Source organism: Prionailurus viverrinus, chromosome F1 (assembly GCF_022837055.1).
Source record: "Prionailurus viverrinus isolate Anna chromosome F1, UM_Priviv_1.0, whole genome shotgun sequence".
Classification (NCBI taxonomy): Eukaryota; Metazoa; Chordata; class Mammalia; order Carnivora; family Felidae; genus Prionailurus; species Prionailurus viverrinus.
In genome coordinates, this window is record NC_062577.1 from 60,210,632 (window position 1) to 60,224,974 (window position 14,343).

The window sequence follows — 14,343 nt, forward strand, 5'->3', positions numbered from 1 at the left end:
ACACACTTTGGTTGCTCAGGAGAAACTTAGATGTCTGCTTCATCCCCTAGACTGAAAAGTCCTTTGTTGCAGTAACGTCCTCGATACTGCATGGGATCTAGCACATAGTAGGTACTCAGTAAATAGGGGTTAACTCTCTCAAAGAAAAAATGACACCACCAAAAGTATCCTACAAGTAGTGCTTAGTCTAAAGCTATTTTGAGTAATGTTTCTTGGAATATATGTGCATGCTTAAGGGTTTTACACACACACACACACACACACACACACACACACACACACACAAATTCTGTCCCCAGGAAGAAATCTTGGGTCATTCAAGAGCATCCAGAGTTATCTTACTAGGATATACAGGGTTAGATAGGATTTCTTGAAGGACCAAGTTAAATATTCCAGGGCAAAATTTTTCCTCTCGCTTTTACTTAAAGAGTCTCCAATCCGACAGTCATCTTCCAACCCATGAACATATTCCAATTAGACTCAGAAGAAAGACCCAGAGAAGTCTGGTAAATTCTGATTCCAATAAAGAAAGAAATAGCTCATAGAGTATAGAACACAGACTCCCTCTTCCCAAAGAAAATGCAGTCATAACAAATTACTCAAGGACATACAGTAGCTTCCAGCTGTCCCATGAATCTCTAGTCCACCAGCTTCTACTACCACTAGTACTCTTTGCTGCCCCTCATCCTGAATCTAGACACCCAGTAGGTTCCAGCATTCTAGAAGAAAGAAGGTTTTAACATTGCCTTATCGTGCCTCACAGCTCAGAACTTCTACAACATCTCACGGTCCACATCCCTTTGAACTCATTGATCAAGTGAAGACGTCCACGGCCAAATGTAGACATATGTAATCATCAGCAGACCCCAAGAGCATCAAATGCTTAGCAGGAGTGCCCAGGAAGCTGCTATCTGGCCTTAGGAAACCAAAGAAAGTCATAGATATTCCATCTTTGATGGAATGTACATATTTTGGAAGAAAAACGTCAACAAATTTCAAGATGGGAATGAGCATAGAAAATAGGATACCAGTTGTATGACCTTGAGCACGTCACATTTTCTCAACAGAGAAAAAGTTCAATATAACTACTCTGCCCAGCTCACTGGAAGTATTCATTGAGGTTCAAGTAAAATAATACATGTGAAAAAAGTCCTTGCAGACTGTCAAGTATTAGACAAATGTATAAAAAATTACTCAGATAATTTAGACTGGACAAAACAAATCTGAGGAGGGACTCAGAAAGATGCGTCATCATAACTTCCAAGTACACAAAGAAGTGGAAATAAGATTACAAGAAACTTGGCTTGGATACTAATGAGGCTGAATGTTTTTCTGCACATACACACACACACATGCATGTGTGTGCGTGCGTGCACACACATACGCACACACACACACACACACACACACACACACAAATGTAAACTGTAACGGAAGAGAAGGAATAGCATTATCAGAAGTTTCGGCTAGGTTTTTTTAATTCAAAAATTAAAAATATATATACAGATTCCTGCACTCCCCCCCTGCCAAACCCAGTGAATCAAAACCTTCAAGGGAGATGCTTGAGTTGAGATTCAATGTATTAGGAAGAGTTTTCTGAGTTTTCTAGGGAGGTTCCAAACTCTCCATTCCAAATATGAGAAAATGGACTTAGCTTGTTCTTTTCTGACTCCTTTCAATAACAAGCTTCGCCACTCCCAGGCTTCTTAGTAGCCCCAGTTAATGCTCTAAGCATTTATAAGTTCTTATAGTTTGCCATTTTCTCCTAGGGAAACAGTGGCTTAGGCAAGGGTGGGGTAGGTTCCTATCCCATGACTGTTCTGCATTTCCTCACCTTCTCCAGCATCTTCTGCCAGAACTGCCTCCAGAGGATGATGACAATGATGGCCAGGAGGATGAAGATAATGGCCACCAAGCAGCCGATCAGGATCCGAGTGTTGCTGTCGTCGACTTTAAGCATTGGATCTGGCATCAGGAAAAGAAAGATGGAGAACACCATCATCTTATGGGGCAAGGCAAGGCATGAAGGACTGGACCAGAGACAGGGAGGTAGAAACTCTTCCTTCAGGATAATTCTGCAAGATGCTACCTCAACACTTCTGCTTTGTTTGGGTTTTGCTACTCACGTAGTACTTTGCTTCTACACTGTACAGGCCTCCTCCTTGGGACAGTAGCCTTCTCCTCCTCACCTATCAGACTGGATAATGGAGAGGTTTTGCATTCATCCTCAAATTTTGTTCCTTTATTACCATTGCCCGGATCTACTGGCCCCCAATCATACCTTGTGAAAAACAGGTGAAGAGCCAGTTTCACCCTTCTCATTCTGTGAAGCACGCCGAGGTAGCTGAGAGTTCTCTTTGGAGACACTCAATCACCTGTATTTCCCAGATTGCTACTCATATGACCGGTGACCATCTGAGGTGCTGGACACGCTTTTGCATGTATCTCCAATTAGAGAGACTAGCATTTTGTTTAATGACTTCCATCCATTCACTGAGATCCCCACTATGGGTCTTACTCAGAAATGTCCCTTCCCGTGTTTCTGTTCCAAGTAACCTGAACTTTCATGAAGCAACTGGAGCAACTCCAGACTCTCCTTTAGCTGAAGAGTCACATGGAACGGCAGTGAGAAGAGTGAGTTGGGGGGTCCTTTACTTTGGAGGTGGACTGGCCTGCCTTCCTAGAGCTACTCTTCATCCAAAGCCACCTGGTATAAAGCCTCCTATGCAGACAGTTAGGCCCTTGCGAATCTCCGCCCATCTCCATCCTCTGAAGACACCCTCAGTTGACCTTTTGTAACTAGAGATCACACATACCATAGGTTGTGGGCACCACAGGTGAGGTAGGTAGGGCTCCAGAGTTGTTGTACATGGCCGCATCTGTTACAAAAGAAGGGTGAGTCAGAGCAGGGGAGAAGACAGTGAAGTAGTGATTTTTCTGGAGGTAGATTGTGACCTAGCACATGGTGAAATCCATTTAGTGGGTTGCCACCGGGCTTTCTCAAAAATGAAATCATATAATATTCTAAATTTAAAAATCACCACTCATCTATATAGTAAGGACAACTCTTGTTTTGTGAAATGTTTGTTGCAGTGACACTGGCTGCCATGGTACAAAAAAGTTTAAGGAACAGTGGTTCAGAGGGCTGTGACCACACATTATCATAAAGCGCGCACAGGAATTGAGACCCAAATTCAGCAAAATGTGGAGAGAATACGGTGGGTGAGTGGGCATGGGGTAGACAGTGCTAAGAGGCTCTTTCCTTCAAGGAAACTGTTTGCAATTTATTAAACATATTGAATTTATAAAAATGCAACGAGTGCATAATGATACTAAAAAAAACAACTATGAAAAACAAAACAAAACTCATTAGACATTATTAGAAGTTGCTAGGGGATCAACTCTGAAAAGAGAAAAAATTAATCGTGCATCCTGTCCTTCCAATGTAAACTGTATTTCAGGGTAAGCAAGTTCATGAGGAACAGTTCTACTAATCGGAAGAAATTCAGCTAATAAATGCCGAAGGAATGCAAGAATTAGAATCCCTAATGAAATAAATAATTCAAGCAGTGGTCATCAGTTCATGGAGACAACCTGAGCCCAGAAATTAATCTTAGCACCACTAAAGGTGAGAGAATCTAATATTACATCCCCATGATGGGGTTGAACGTAAAGGACACAACCCTATCTATGACAGATTCTTGACAAAAAGAAATATTGAACTTGAATCAAATTAGCCTGTAGATATCACCTCCAGTCTATTGGAATGACAAAAGATAGAAGCTCTGGAAAATGACTTCAAAGAAAGCAATCAGTCAAACCAGAATGGATGTTTTTAAAAGGACTGTTTTATATTAAAAGAGACACTTAGGAACATAATAAAGAAAATCTTCCAAGAGGACCTTATTTGGACCCTAATTCAATCAAGCCAGCTGTAGTTGTAGACAACATTAGACGTATCTATGATTGTCTATTCGATAATACTAACAAATTATATTATATTAGATAATATTAAGGAATTACATACTAAGAAATGCTGCTAGATGTTATAATGCTCTAAGCTTACAAGGCATCATGTTTAAAAAGACGATTTTCTTTGACGTATTCTCAAATGTTTAGTAATGAAATCAAATAATGTCTCAGATTTGCTTAAAATATGACAGCAAAAGGGAGAGACAGATAAAACAAGCATGGAAAAACATCAGTGGTTAGTATGGCTGAGTGACTGACCAGTGGGGTTCACTGTTCTCTTTACTTCTGTGTATATTTAGAAATTCTTACTTAAATGTTTTAAGAGTGTGCTTCCCCTTAGCTGACTTGATTGATATAGCTTTGACACATTGGACTCTCACGTTTTAATGCTTTATTTTACATGCCTCTTAGACAATATGGGAGAGCCCAGTAAATATTCTAGTCACACAGAAGATTCCTCTGTCCGTCGACGAGGAGCCGCCGTGCAACCCTCTTTCTCAGAGACCCGCCACCCTCCTCCGTCACCACCCGACCCCCATGTCCACAGGAGACACCCCCCCCCCCCCCCCCCGCCACCAGCTCCCAACCTGATTGGAAGGTGATCTCACTGAACATCATCCAGGTGTCAGCAAAATGGTACTGGCACTTGATGGCGCTGGCCATGCGGTGGTGGAGGGGCACCGTGACAAAGCGAGCGCTGGGGTTGACGTCGTCCAGGACAAGGGGGAAGGACACAGCGTTAGGTTCCCACTCATTGGCTTCAGAGCGGAAGTAGCACTGCACCTCCTTGAAAATCTTCACACCTTTAGCAAACATGTTGTTGCAGTGCACCTGACAGAGAAAGAGGCCCGTGAGTGACAGGCTGGCTCCAATAAGTGGCATGGGGACAACCTAACCCAATAAAATCCTAGCCTCCCCCTCCCCGGTTTCTCTGAGCACTGCCCTTGGTGGATAGTTGGTGCTCTGCTGTCTTTTGGATCTGCCCCTCCAGGAACTTCAGAGCGTGTGGCATATCGGTCTGTTCCTCCAAAACCACGGTGGCTCCCCAGTCACCTCTCTGCACCTGTGTGCCCCTGACCACCTCATTTCCTGTTGCCTCATCTGCTAAATGAGGGCTGGACCAGCCTCCCCTTGGGTCCTTCCTTGCCCTTAACACCCCCAAGTCTCTAATCCTCTCCAGCCCACTTGTCGTCCACCCAGAATCAAGCTATTCTGAACTGAGGTAAGGGGAGCCCGCCCTCCTCCTTCCTCCCAGGTACATGCTAAAGCCAGTCCACTCCTTCTAACAGGTAGTCGAGAAAGAAATAAGACGCAGTGCGAAACAAGTTCAGCTTTCTCTTTAGAAATCTCATGTCAAGTGCCACGTATTTATTAGCAGTTTTCAGCCAGGGACACAAGACTTAATTATCTATTGTAATTAAATTCAGTTTAGGGAAAGCCATTCCGATGAGGGCATGGAACTTCCTCACAGATATTTTCTGAGACGAGAAAAGAAGGCCTTTTGGGAAGCAGCTTGTATCCTCTTGCCCTGCTGTCATGACTCTTTCACCGGGATATTTGTATGGCTTTCAAAAGGTCATAAACAAAGATCCCACAAGAGTTCCTCTGGAACACCTTGCTGTGTCTAACGTCCCTTAAAAATGGGATATGCATATTTGTAACTAGGTCAGGTCTCTTGTGACAGTTCAGTGACATTTCCTCTGGCTCAGTCACACGTGGAAAATGGAGCCTTTCTGGTCACTGTCCCCTTAATTAAAACACCTTATAGGTCAGGGGCGCCTGGGTGACTCAGTCAGTTAAGCGTCCAACTTCGGCTCAGGTCATCATCTCACGTCTTGAGTTCGAGCCCCACATCGGGCTCTGGGCTGACAGCTCAGAGCCTGGAGCCTGCTTCTGATTCTGTCTCCCTCTCTCTCTCCCCCTCCCCTGCTCGCACTCTGTCTCTGTCTCTCTCTCTCAAAACTAAATAAACATTACAAAAATAATAAAAAAAATACAAGGCTTCATAGGTTGGAAAAGTATCATTGCCATTCTGGGAATATATTTGCTATTTGCATTTCCATGTCTTGCTCAGGCCCCGAATTGCAACCCTTCAACTGCCTTTGACACCCTCCTCTGCGTTCTGGGTGGCAAATACAGGACTGCCATTCAGAGTTTATTTTCAGCTGAAGCAGCAGCATCAATGATTATAGAAATTGTATGATCAAAGAAATGAGCAGAGATGCTCTGAAAGAATAGAATAGAATCACCTACTTGGACTTTTTATGTCCCAGTGAGCTAGGGCTCAGCTAGGTTTGAACTGCCAGTGGCCAGTCAACAACAGAACGGAGTCTAGAACCCTACATGCCTCGTCCAGTGCTCTTGCCAATAGCATGTCACACAGCAGTGGAACAAGGTGCCCCAACTTTTCCATTTGGACTTTCCTTGGGATGCATTAACCATTCCAATTTATGGAGCACAAGTCAATGGAGCAAAACTAAGAAAAAAAATACCAACTACAGCTTGAATAGATTTTTCAGATCTTTTTTTTTTTTTTTAAATCTGCAGAGTGTTAGGGGCACCTGGGTGGCTCAGTCGCTTAAGCGTCCGGCTTTGGCTCAGGTCCTGATCTCACAGTTGGTGGGTTCGAGCCCCATGTCGGGCCCTGTGCTGACAGCTCGGAGCCTGGAGCCTGCTTCGGATTCTGCATCTCTCTCTCCCTCTGCCTCTCTCTCTCTCAAAAATGAATAAACATTGAAATCTGCAAAGTGTTGGGTAAGAAGCCTGCAGGGGAGGTAATGATATATCCCACAGATGTTTGGGGAATTCTCCTAGAATGCCAATAAATAGTATAGAATTTCATTCCCCTATGGACTTACATATTTGTTTAATAAACACAAGACATTTTAAAAGTATATCAATATATGTCAATGGTATATCTTGACTACACTTCAGGGGTGGGGAAAATGAGCAGTAATTTGCCGAGAAAGCAGTAACTACTCTCTAGATGTTAGTGACCTGAAAGTCATCGTTTATATTTGATTTGTCTCAGAAAAATTAAAATATGCTAGAGACCTGTTTGGCCTAGACAGGACTGACCCTGAATTAGCTCCTTAGAAGTTCCTGGCACCTGCTTACTGCAGAATACGCTTCTGAGTAATTTTGATGTGTGATAAATTAGTTACACAGGAGCTACAGGGGGCTCAGGAAGATCAAAGTCTATCGACTGAATATTATAACTTCATGGAGAGTTGAAAATACATTTTATTAATTGTGAGACAAAAAAAACTATCCCAATGGTACATTTTTGTGAATTGATACGCATGTTCATAGGTGCATGTGGATATATCATTATTCAGCAATATAAATAAATTTTCCCTTGAGGTCTATCTTTGTTACTGTGCATATGCACACCCCCCTCTTCCAGAAGAACCTGTGAAGAGTAATGCGTTACACACAGTTGCACACGGTTATGTTTTATAACCGCCAAGGAGCCATCCTTCGACAATATCCAGGCAGATAGGTGAATGTTGCTCCTTCTGTTCTCATTTTAAATGTTTGTTCATTTAACTAATGGCTAGTAATCCAGTTAGGAGATATTATCACATTAACATGTGAGAGTAAACATAATAGAGTAATATAATAGTAATATAATAGAGAGGAATATAATATTATAATTATATAATAGAATAGTAATAGAATAGTATTAGAATAGACAGTACATAATAGAGTAATATAATAGTAATATAAGGCATCCATTTTATTTTTATTTCTTTTTTATATAAATTCTATATCTTTTTGACTCCGAGTCTGTGCCAAGAATAACACATTTTGATTTACTAGGGGCCCTGAATGATGACACAGATTTCCTTCTTCTGGGTCCCCACGTCGTCCTACATACCTCCTTTTGCAAATAAATAGTGCCTTCTCCCACTGAACTGCAAACCATCCCAAGGCCGGGACCACTTCTTATTCATCCGCTTACCCCCAGAACTTAGCACAGAGCTACGTATACTTCAAATACTGTTGCTACATTAAGAACAAAGAAGAATGAATGAATTTAGGAAACAAATATTGAAATAGAGGCAGAGTTACCAATTTGTTGGCCATTAATATTCTGTACCCAGCTATTAATAGGGGAAATAACAGATAAACAGAATCCATGTGTGAGGTCAAATTCACTTGCCCACTCTCTTTCCTAGGCCTCATACTGGAATTCCTCTAAGGCTCCTTCACAGACCAGTAAGAGTTATATGTGAACCACAAAAATTTCAGGGGTCTCTCTTACATTTAACAAAAGGATTTTCTACTGCTAAGCCCCAGTTTTACTCAAGCTTAGAGTTCAGGTCAAAGGAGCTTGAAATCTAGTAAGACAACCAGACAGATGTGCTGTTGCCACAGACAAGGAAACAAAGAACTCTGGAGACAGAAGAGAAAGGAGGCTTCTAGAATGATTTCTCAGGGTTGCATGGGTAGAGGAAACAGAGTAGGGGTAGAAAATGATTCCAAAGACAAAGTACAAAATACTCAATTCTCCCATTGAGACTCAGAGCTGCAATGAGCCAGCTTTACTGATAAAAGTATGTCTTGTCCCTGGGGAGCCCTAGGCAGAGCCATAAAATGATTTTCATGGGCTCTGGTTACTTTTGCTTTTGTGGGCCCTCCCTCCATAAAAAAAATCAAAATCGTATTTTTTTTTTTAATTTTTTTTTTCAACGTTTATTTATTTTTGGGACAGAGAGAGACAGAGCATGAACGGGGGAGGGGCAGAGAGAGAGGGAGACACAGAATCGGAAACAGGCTCCAGGCTCTGAGCCATCAGCCCAGAGCCCGACGCGGGGCTCGAACTCACGGACCGCGAGATCGTGACCTGGCTGAAGTCGGACGCTTAACCGACTGCGCCACCCAGGCACCCCCAAAATCGTATTTTAAAACCGTGTTGTTAAGTAGATGAAAATAATTTTTGACCCTACAAGTTCTTTTTTTTACCCCTGATGTTAAAAGAAGTTAAAACATTTCCACAGGGCTTCAAAGTATTGTGGGCTCTAGACACTGGACCCACCGTGCCTAATGGTACCTAGACGCTGATGCTGGAACAACGACACAAAACACTGAGAAACAGCGACCTAGTCTAAGCCCCCTTTTCACAAACGAAGCAGGAAGCCCACAGAGATGAAGTGACTCGTGAAGCGCATGTAGCTAGTTGGTAGCAGAACACCCATTTGAATCCAGTTCTGCTGGCAACACCCAGGGATCTTTCTAGCATGCCTTTTCTCACTGCCATTATTTTGGCTTCCACCACACCTAACTCCACTGACCTTCATGGTGGTGAAATTCCTGATGCGGTCAAATTCAAACATGATCTCGATGTAACCACTGGGGGCACTCTCATTCCTCCAGCCCACGTAGTCATAGCCTGGCCACACGTGGTATTCATGGGTCTGAGTGAAGTCGTCTAGGCCCGACACCCCATCTGTCAGCTGGCCCAACCCTTCGGTCATGCTGCTTAGGCCAGAGGAAGAGAAGGGAGAAGGGAGAAATGAGCCTGGAATTAATTACACATTCGTGGAAGAGCCTTTACCCAGCTTCTTCACCCCGGGGTTTTGTTAAGAGTTGATTATCTTGAAGGTTCAAGGATTGTGAAAAACCCAGTATATTTTATAGTATTGACTCATTTATCCTGTATCAATGGAGAGCAAAGAATTTCGTATCAATGAATTTTACAAAATACTTAATGCTTACTCCTTCATTAGGAAAGCTTTGAAACAGTATTTTATCATTTTCTAAGAAAAGCTTTCTATAATCTATTGTATCCTCACCTATTCTTGCATACTGAATATAAGTTTTTCTATAATAACTCAACATTATCAAATGCATTTGATTAATCCATTAACAAGTAAATGAGGGAATGGATGGATCAATGCATAGAGCGAACACTACAGTAGACGGTAGCATTTGACCATCACTAAACAGTCTCAGAGCTTGTTGGAAATTTTTCTGACTCTCCTTTGACTGTATGTTGTCATTTTTCAGTGAATCAATTCCAGATAAGCCAGTCATGCTCTCTTCTACCCCACATCCAACAACCCAATTTGAGTCCAACTAAAGGCGGGGGGGGGGGGGGGGGGAAGGTGATCAATCCCAAATTTAAATACTAATTTATATGTAATTTTAATTAAATTGGTAGAATACTAGACTCATGGAATAAAAGGCATTATTTACATGAGGGTCTCAGGCATTGGATTTAGTCTTGTTTTCTAGCTTGGCAGTCTTTCCACTTCTGATTGTAAGGGTTTGCTTGATTGGTATATGGGATGATTGTGTATTTATGTCAGATTGACTATTTCAGGAACTCAGAGAGTCCGATGCTCAACCAACCGAGTCACCCAGGAAGACAACTTCTCTTGAATTCCAAGGAAAAATACTTGGGATATCTTGTTGCTAGAGGAGAACCCAGATGTGAAGGCTGAGAGCCAATTTGGGTGCATAATTCCTTAACCATTTTTTTCCTGGTCCAATTCACTTTAAATTTTAGTTAATGAGTTCAGTGCAGTTCTATAAGCTGGTCTGATTTTCCTGCTAAGTGGACTGTAGGACTGAGTTGCTTCATGAGTAGAGAAAAACCTTGGGAACATAGGTCTTCCTTCTTTATGAAAGACAGAGCAAGGAACTTCTGGAACTTCTCTCTCCTCAAGCTCTGCCTTTCAAGATTTAAACGATGAATCAGGAGTCTCCCAAGTGAAGAAACTGGGATACTCACCCTCAAGCGATAATGCATGCACCCCTTGAGGTTATATAAAAGTTGTGAATTTACAAAAAAATAATTGAGTGATTATGCCAGCCTTACAGATACGCTTTGTTTGTTCATTGAAAAATGTTTGGCAAATTATAAAATTTGACTGGCCTTATCCACAGTGACCAGAGCTTGGGTGTCCCTTCCAAGGATTTGCCATCTTTTTCTTCTCTCTACAGATCAGAAGGCTGGGAGAACATAAGTTTACTTGCAATAAATATATTTCCCATTGTCCCCAGAATAATAAATCCCCATGAAACTCTTATGAAAAGCAACACAAATTAAAAATTAATTTCTCGCAGTCAAAATTAAATCAAATGGGGATGGGATAAGCAGAGAAACTTTCCCTGCCATATCCTTTAGAATTGTTAGAATTCCTATAACAAGCATATACTACTTCCATAATTTTTTTAGTTTTTAAAAAAGGAACTTTTGCTCCTAAAACTATCTATTCTTGAGACTCTGAATTAGATGACTTTAATACCTCACCACTCAGGCACACTCCAAAGAGATACCTCACTACCTCAGTTATCAAGTGGAGGCAGTCTGTATCCAAATCTTATTCTTGATCTTTCCTTCTGTTACCAGTTACCTGTCTTATCTATTTGAATGTCTTGCCAGTCCCTTAAATTTGTGTCCCGAACTAACCCCATCATTGCCCTTTTTCTAAACTAAATCCATTTGCATTTCTGCCCATTCTACTTTTCCTTCACACTCAGTGAAGGTGCCTGGTGTACCGGAAGCACCAAGATATACCTGTTGAATGAATAAATGCCACCCCCACTGTTTGATCTACTTCTCCTCACCCTACTGTCTCGCCCCTACACCCAATCAGATTGCAAACGGTCCCCACATGGATGGCTGCTCCTCTTCTGTTCCCACAGTCACCATTACAGCCCTGGGCCCACACGCTTTTTACCTGATAGTGTTTGCGATGAGAAAATGTCCCTCATCACCTCCTCCTTCCCGTCACATCTAACCTTTGCGACCTGCCTGATTAATCTGTCTAAAGCACCGTGCCAATCGTGTCCTTCCCCAAGTTTAAAAATCTTCAGTGATGTGTTCTATCAATGATTATGCTGATGAAGAGAAAGTCAACTCCTCCTCCCCTTCCTCCTGGCCCTGACATTCAAGTTCCTCCAAAATCTGATGTAATCTGCCCTATAGTGCTTCTTATCTACTATTTTGCTGCAGAAATACGGCTGATGGTTAACTAAACTATTGATCTTTACCAGGCATTCCCCTAAACTTTACAGGGTCATCCTTTTGTCCCCATGCTATTGACTCTGCCTAAAATGCCTTTTCAACATTGTTTACCTGTGAAAGCTCCACCCATCCTTTGGAGCCTGCTTCAGATTTCATCTTATTCCATCATGTCTTTGCTGGTTTCCCAATCAGATACAAACTTATATGTATTTAGCACTTTACCTTTACAGAATGCTTTTCTTATACATTTTTATCACTTAAGCAAACACTTTTATTATGTGAATCCAGGTGTTTTCACTCCCAGTGCTGTGCTTTCTCCTACCTTGGCTTGCTCTTTCCCTTGATCCCCAGAGCACTCCTACGATCTCTTACTCCAGGGCTTCTATCACAGCAATTTATATCCTGGCTTAGTCCCCATTCCTAACGGTGAGCTTCTTAAAGGTAGGATCAAGGACTTCCTTATGTTTGAATACCTACCAAGTCTGGCCAAATTCCTTGCAGGTAGTAACGGAGGATCAGCAAAGATTTATTGAACTAAACTGAATTCAACTGATCTCTGATTTCCTCTATGCCTCAAGCATATGCCAGTTGGGGTGTGGCTGAGTGAAATGATGCCCAGATAATTTAAGCGAATGGGGAAGAACGGTGACTAAGCACATGGAAAGGATGTAGCTGGAAATCGAATACTGGATGAGTCAGGTCTTCACTCAGGGGATGGCAGCTGGTGGGGCAGGAATTTATTCTTCACACCTAAGAGAATGGAAGTGCTATAATCCCTCACTCCCCTTCCTGAGATTAATCTCTCCCTCTCTCAACCACTAGAAACCTCCATCATCTGGTCTGGACCTAACCTCTCTCCCAGGCTCAATCTTTGCAGGCAAAGACCAAGCTAAGAGAGAGAAAAGTGTGGAAGTGGACTAAAAGAAAAATGGCAAGGCTCAGAGTGAAGTGAGATAGGGAGGAAAAGCTCTCATCCAACCCTAAATTCCCACTGTGTCTGATCATACTCTTCCACCATGGCCCTTCCTAGGTCCACTTCAGGACTGCCCATTGGTCCCTCCTGCTGTTCCCGGATCAAGCTTCTGCTGCAGTCAGGCCACTCTTGTCCTCAGCCCTGCTTTCTTTCCTCCGCTCCCTGCTACCTGCCTCCCCTGCTCTAATTATCATCTCATCACGGAAACTCTCCTTGTTTACTGTAAGTCTTATGGGTGTCCTTTTCATAATTTCTAAAGCATTTCTATTTATGGGGTTCATTCTCCCCAAACTTCTTGACCTGTCCTATTTATTATACTTATAACTTCAATTCTTCTGGCCCTTTGTCTCCATAAGTAGGCCATTATTTGTGTCAGACCACATGTCCTGTTTTAAGAGTCAAAAAAATATGGCTACCGTACCTAGAGCCATACTACAATTTTAGCTCTTGTTTTGTGTAATTTATTGTTTCCCTTGTCTTCCCAAAACAGGCATACGTTCCTTGCAGATAAAGACTCCATGTTTTACTTCATCTAAATTATCTCACAATGCCTAGTACAGGGCCTAAAAAAAAAACACTAGTTGGTTGACCAGTTGATTGATTATTGATCCTAAGCCATAATGAAATATTATCTCTTCTAGTGGCCACTTTCCCATTCTGATGACCAAAGTTTCCCAGGATTTACCTGTATCCAACCGCTCCATCATAGACAGAATCATTCAGATAAATGATAGAGCCTCCAGGGAGTACAAATTGCTGTCCAGCTGGAGCATTATAAGACACCAAGCCATCTGTCAAAGGAAACACAGATGTGTCAGTGCCTTTGGGAAGGAAGTGTACCTATGGCTCAGACCAACTACCCCAGGGAGCTCCATGTGACTTCAAAGGTACACTTGTTCAGTGTATCCACATAGGACTCAATCTGGGTACACAGGGAGCACTGCTGAGGAGCACTCCTCACTAGCAGTCAGTGAAGTGACTCAGAATGCATTATTCCAGGAATGGAATGAAGCCTTGGGTGGAGGAACAATGTCCTTTCTTGACTCTAACCTACAGGGAATCACTTCACCCCAGAGATTACTAATCCTGTACCTTTCTGACTTAATTGCCTTTATGTTCCAGGAGTTGGAGGTTTTAATAAGGTCCATACGCTCTGTCTCTAGAGACCTACCTAGCCAGACACAGCCATAAAGCTCCACCCTCATGCACACATTCATGGAGTGGTCAGTGACTGGAATGAAGCGGACAAATCTGGCCACAATGGGTGGCTCTAAGTCCTTTAGGAAAATGTCATAGGGGTTACTGTTCCCATCCAGCACCTGAGGAGACAGAAGAGAAATAGTGGGGAGATGCTGTGAGGTTATGCTGAGTCTTCTTCATAGCCTCTTTCATGGACCCTCTCTTTTTAATTGAAGGAGCA

The 14,343-nt window shown here is 42.4% G+C and overlaps 1 protein-coding gene across 5 annotated transcripts in view; it reads right to left on the minus strand.

Moving 5' to 3' along the window:
• Positions 1-14,343, minus strand: part of DDR2 (discoidin domain receptor tyrosine kinase 2) — a 156,353-nt gene that overhangs the window by 19,175 nt on the left and 122,835 nt on the right. For 4 of the 5 annotated variants that reach the window (XM_047840559.1, XM_047840558.1, XM_047840556.1 and 1 more), the window contains 6 exons: positions 14,095-14,242; positions 13,609-13,714; positions 9,270-9,456; positions 4,560-4,803; positions 2,817-2,879; positions 1,835-1,965 (listed from right to left, as the gene is read on the minus strand). In XM_047840559.1, coding sequence (XP_047696515.1) covers positions 1,835-1,965; positions 2,817-2,879; positions 4,560-4,803; positions 9,270-9,456; positions 13,609-13,714; positions 14,095-14,242 — 879 coding nt within the window. The remainder of the gene's footprint in view (positions 1-1,834; positions 1,966-2,816; positions 2,880-4,559; positions 4,804-9,269; positions 9,457-13,608; positions 13,715-14,094; positions 14,243-14,343) is intronic. The other variant, XM_047840557.1, reaches the window with a different exon arrangement.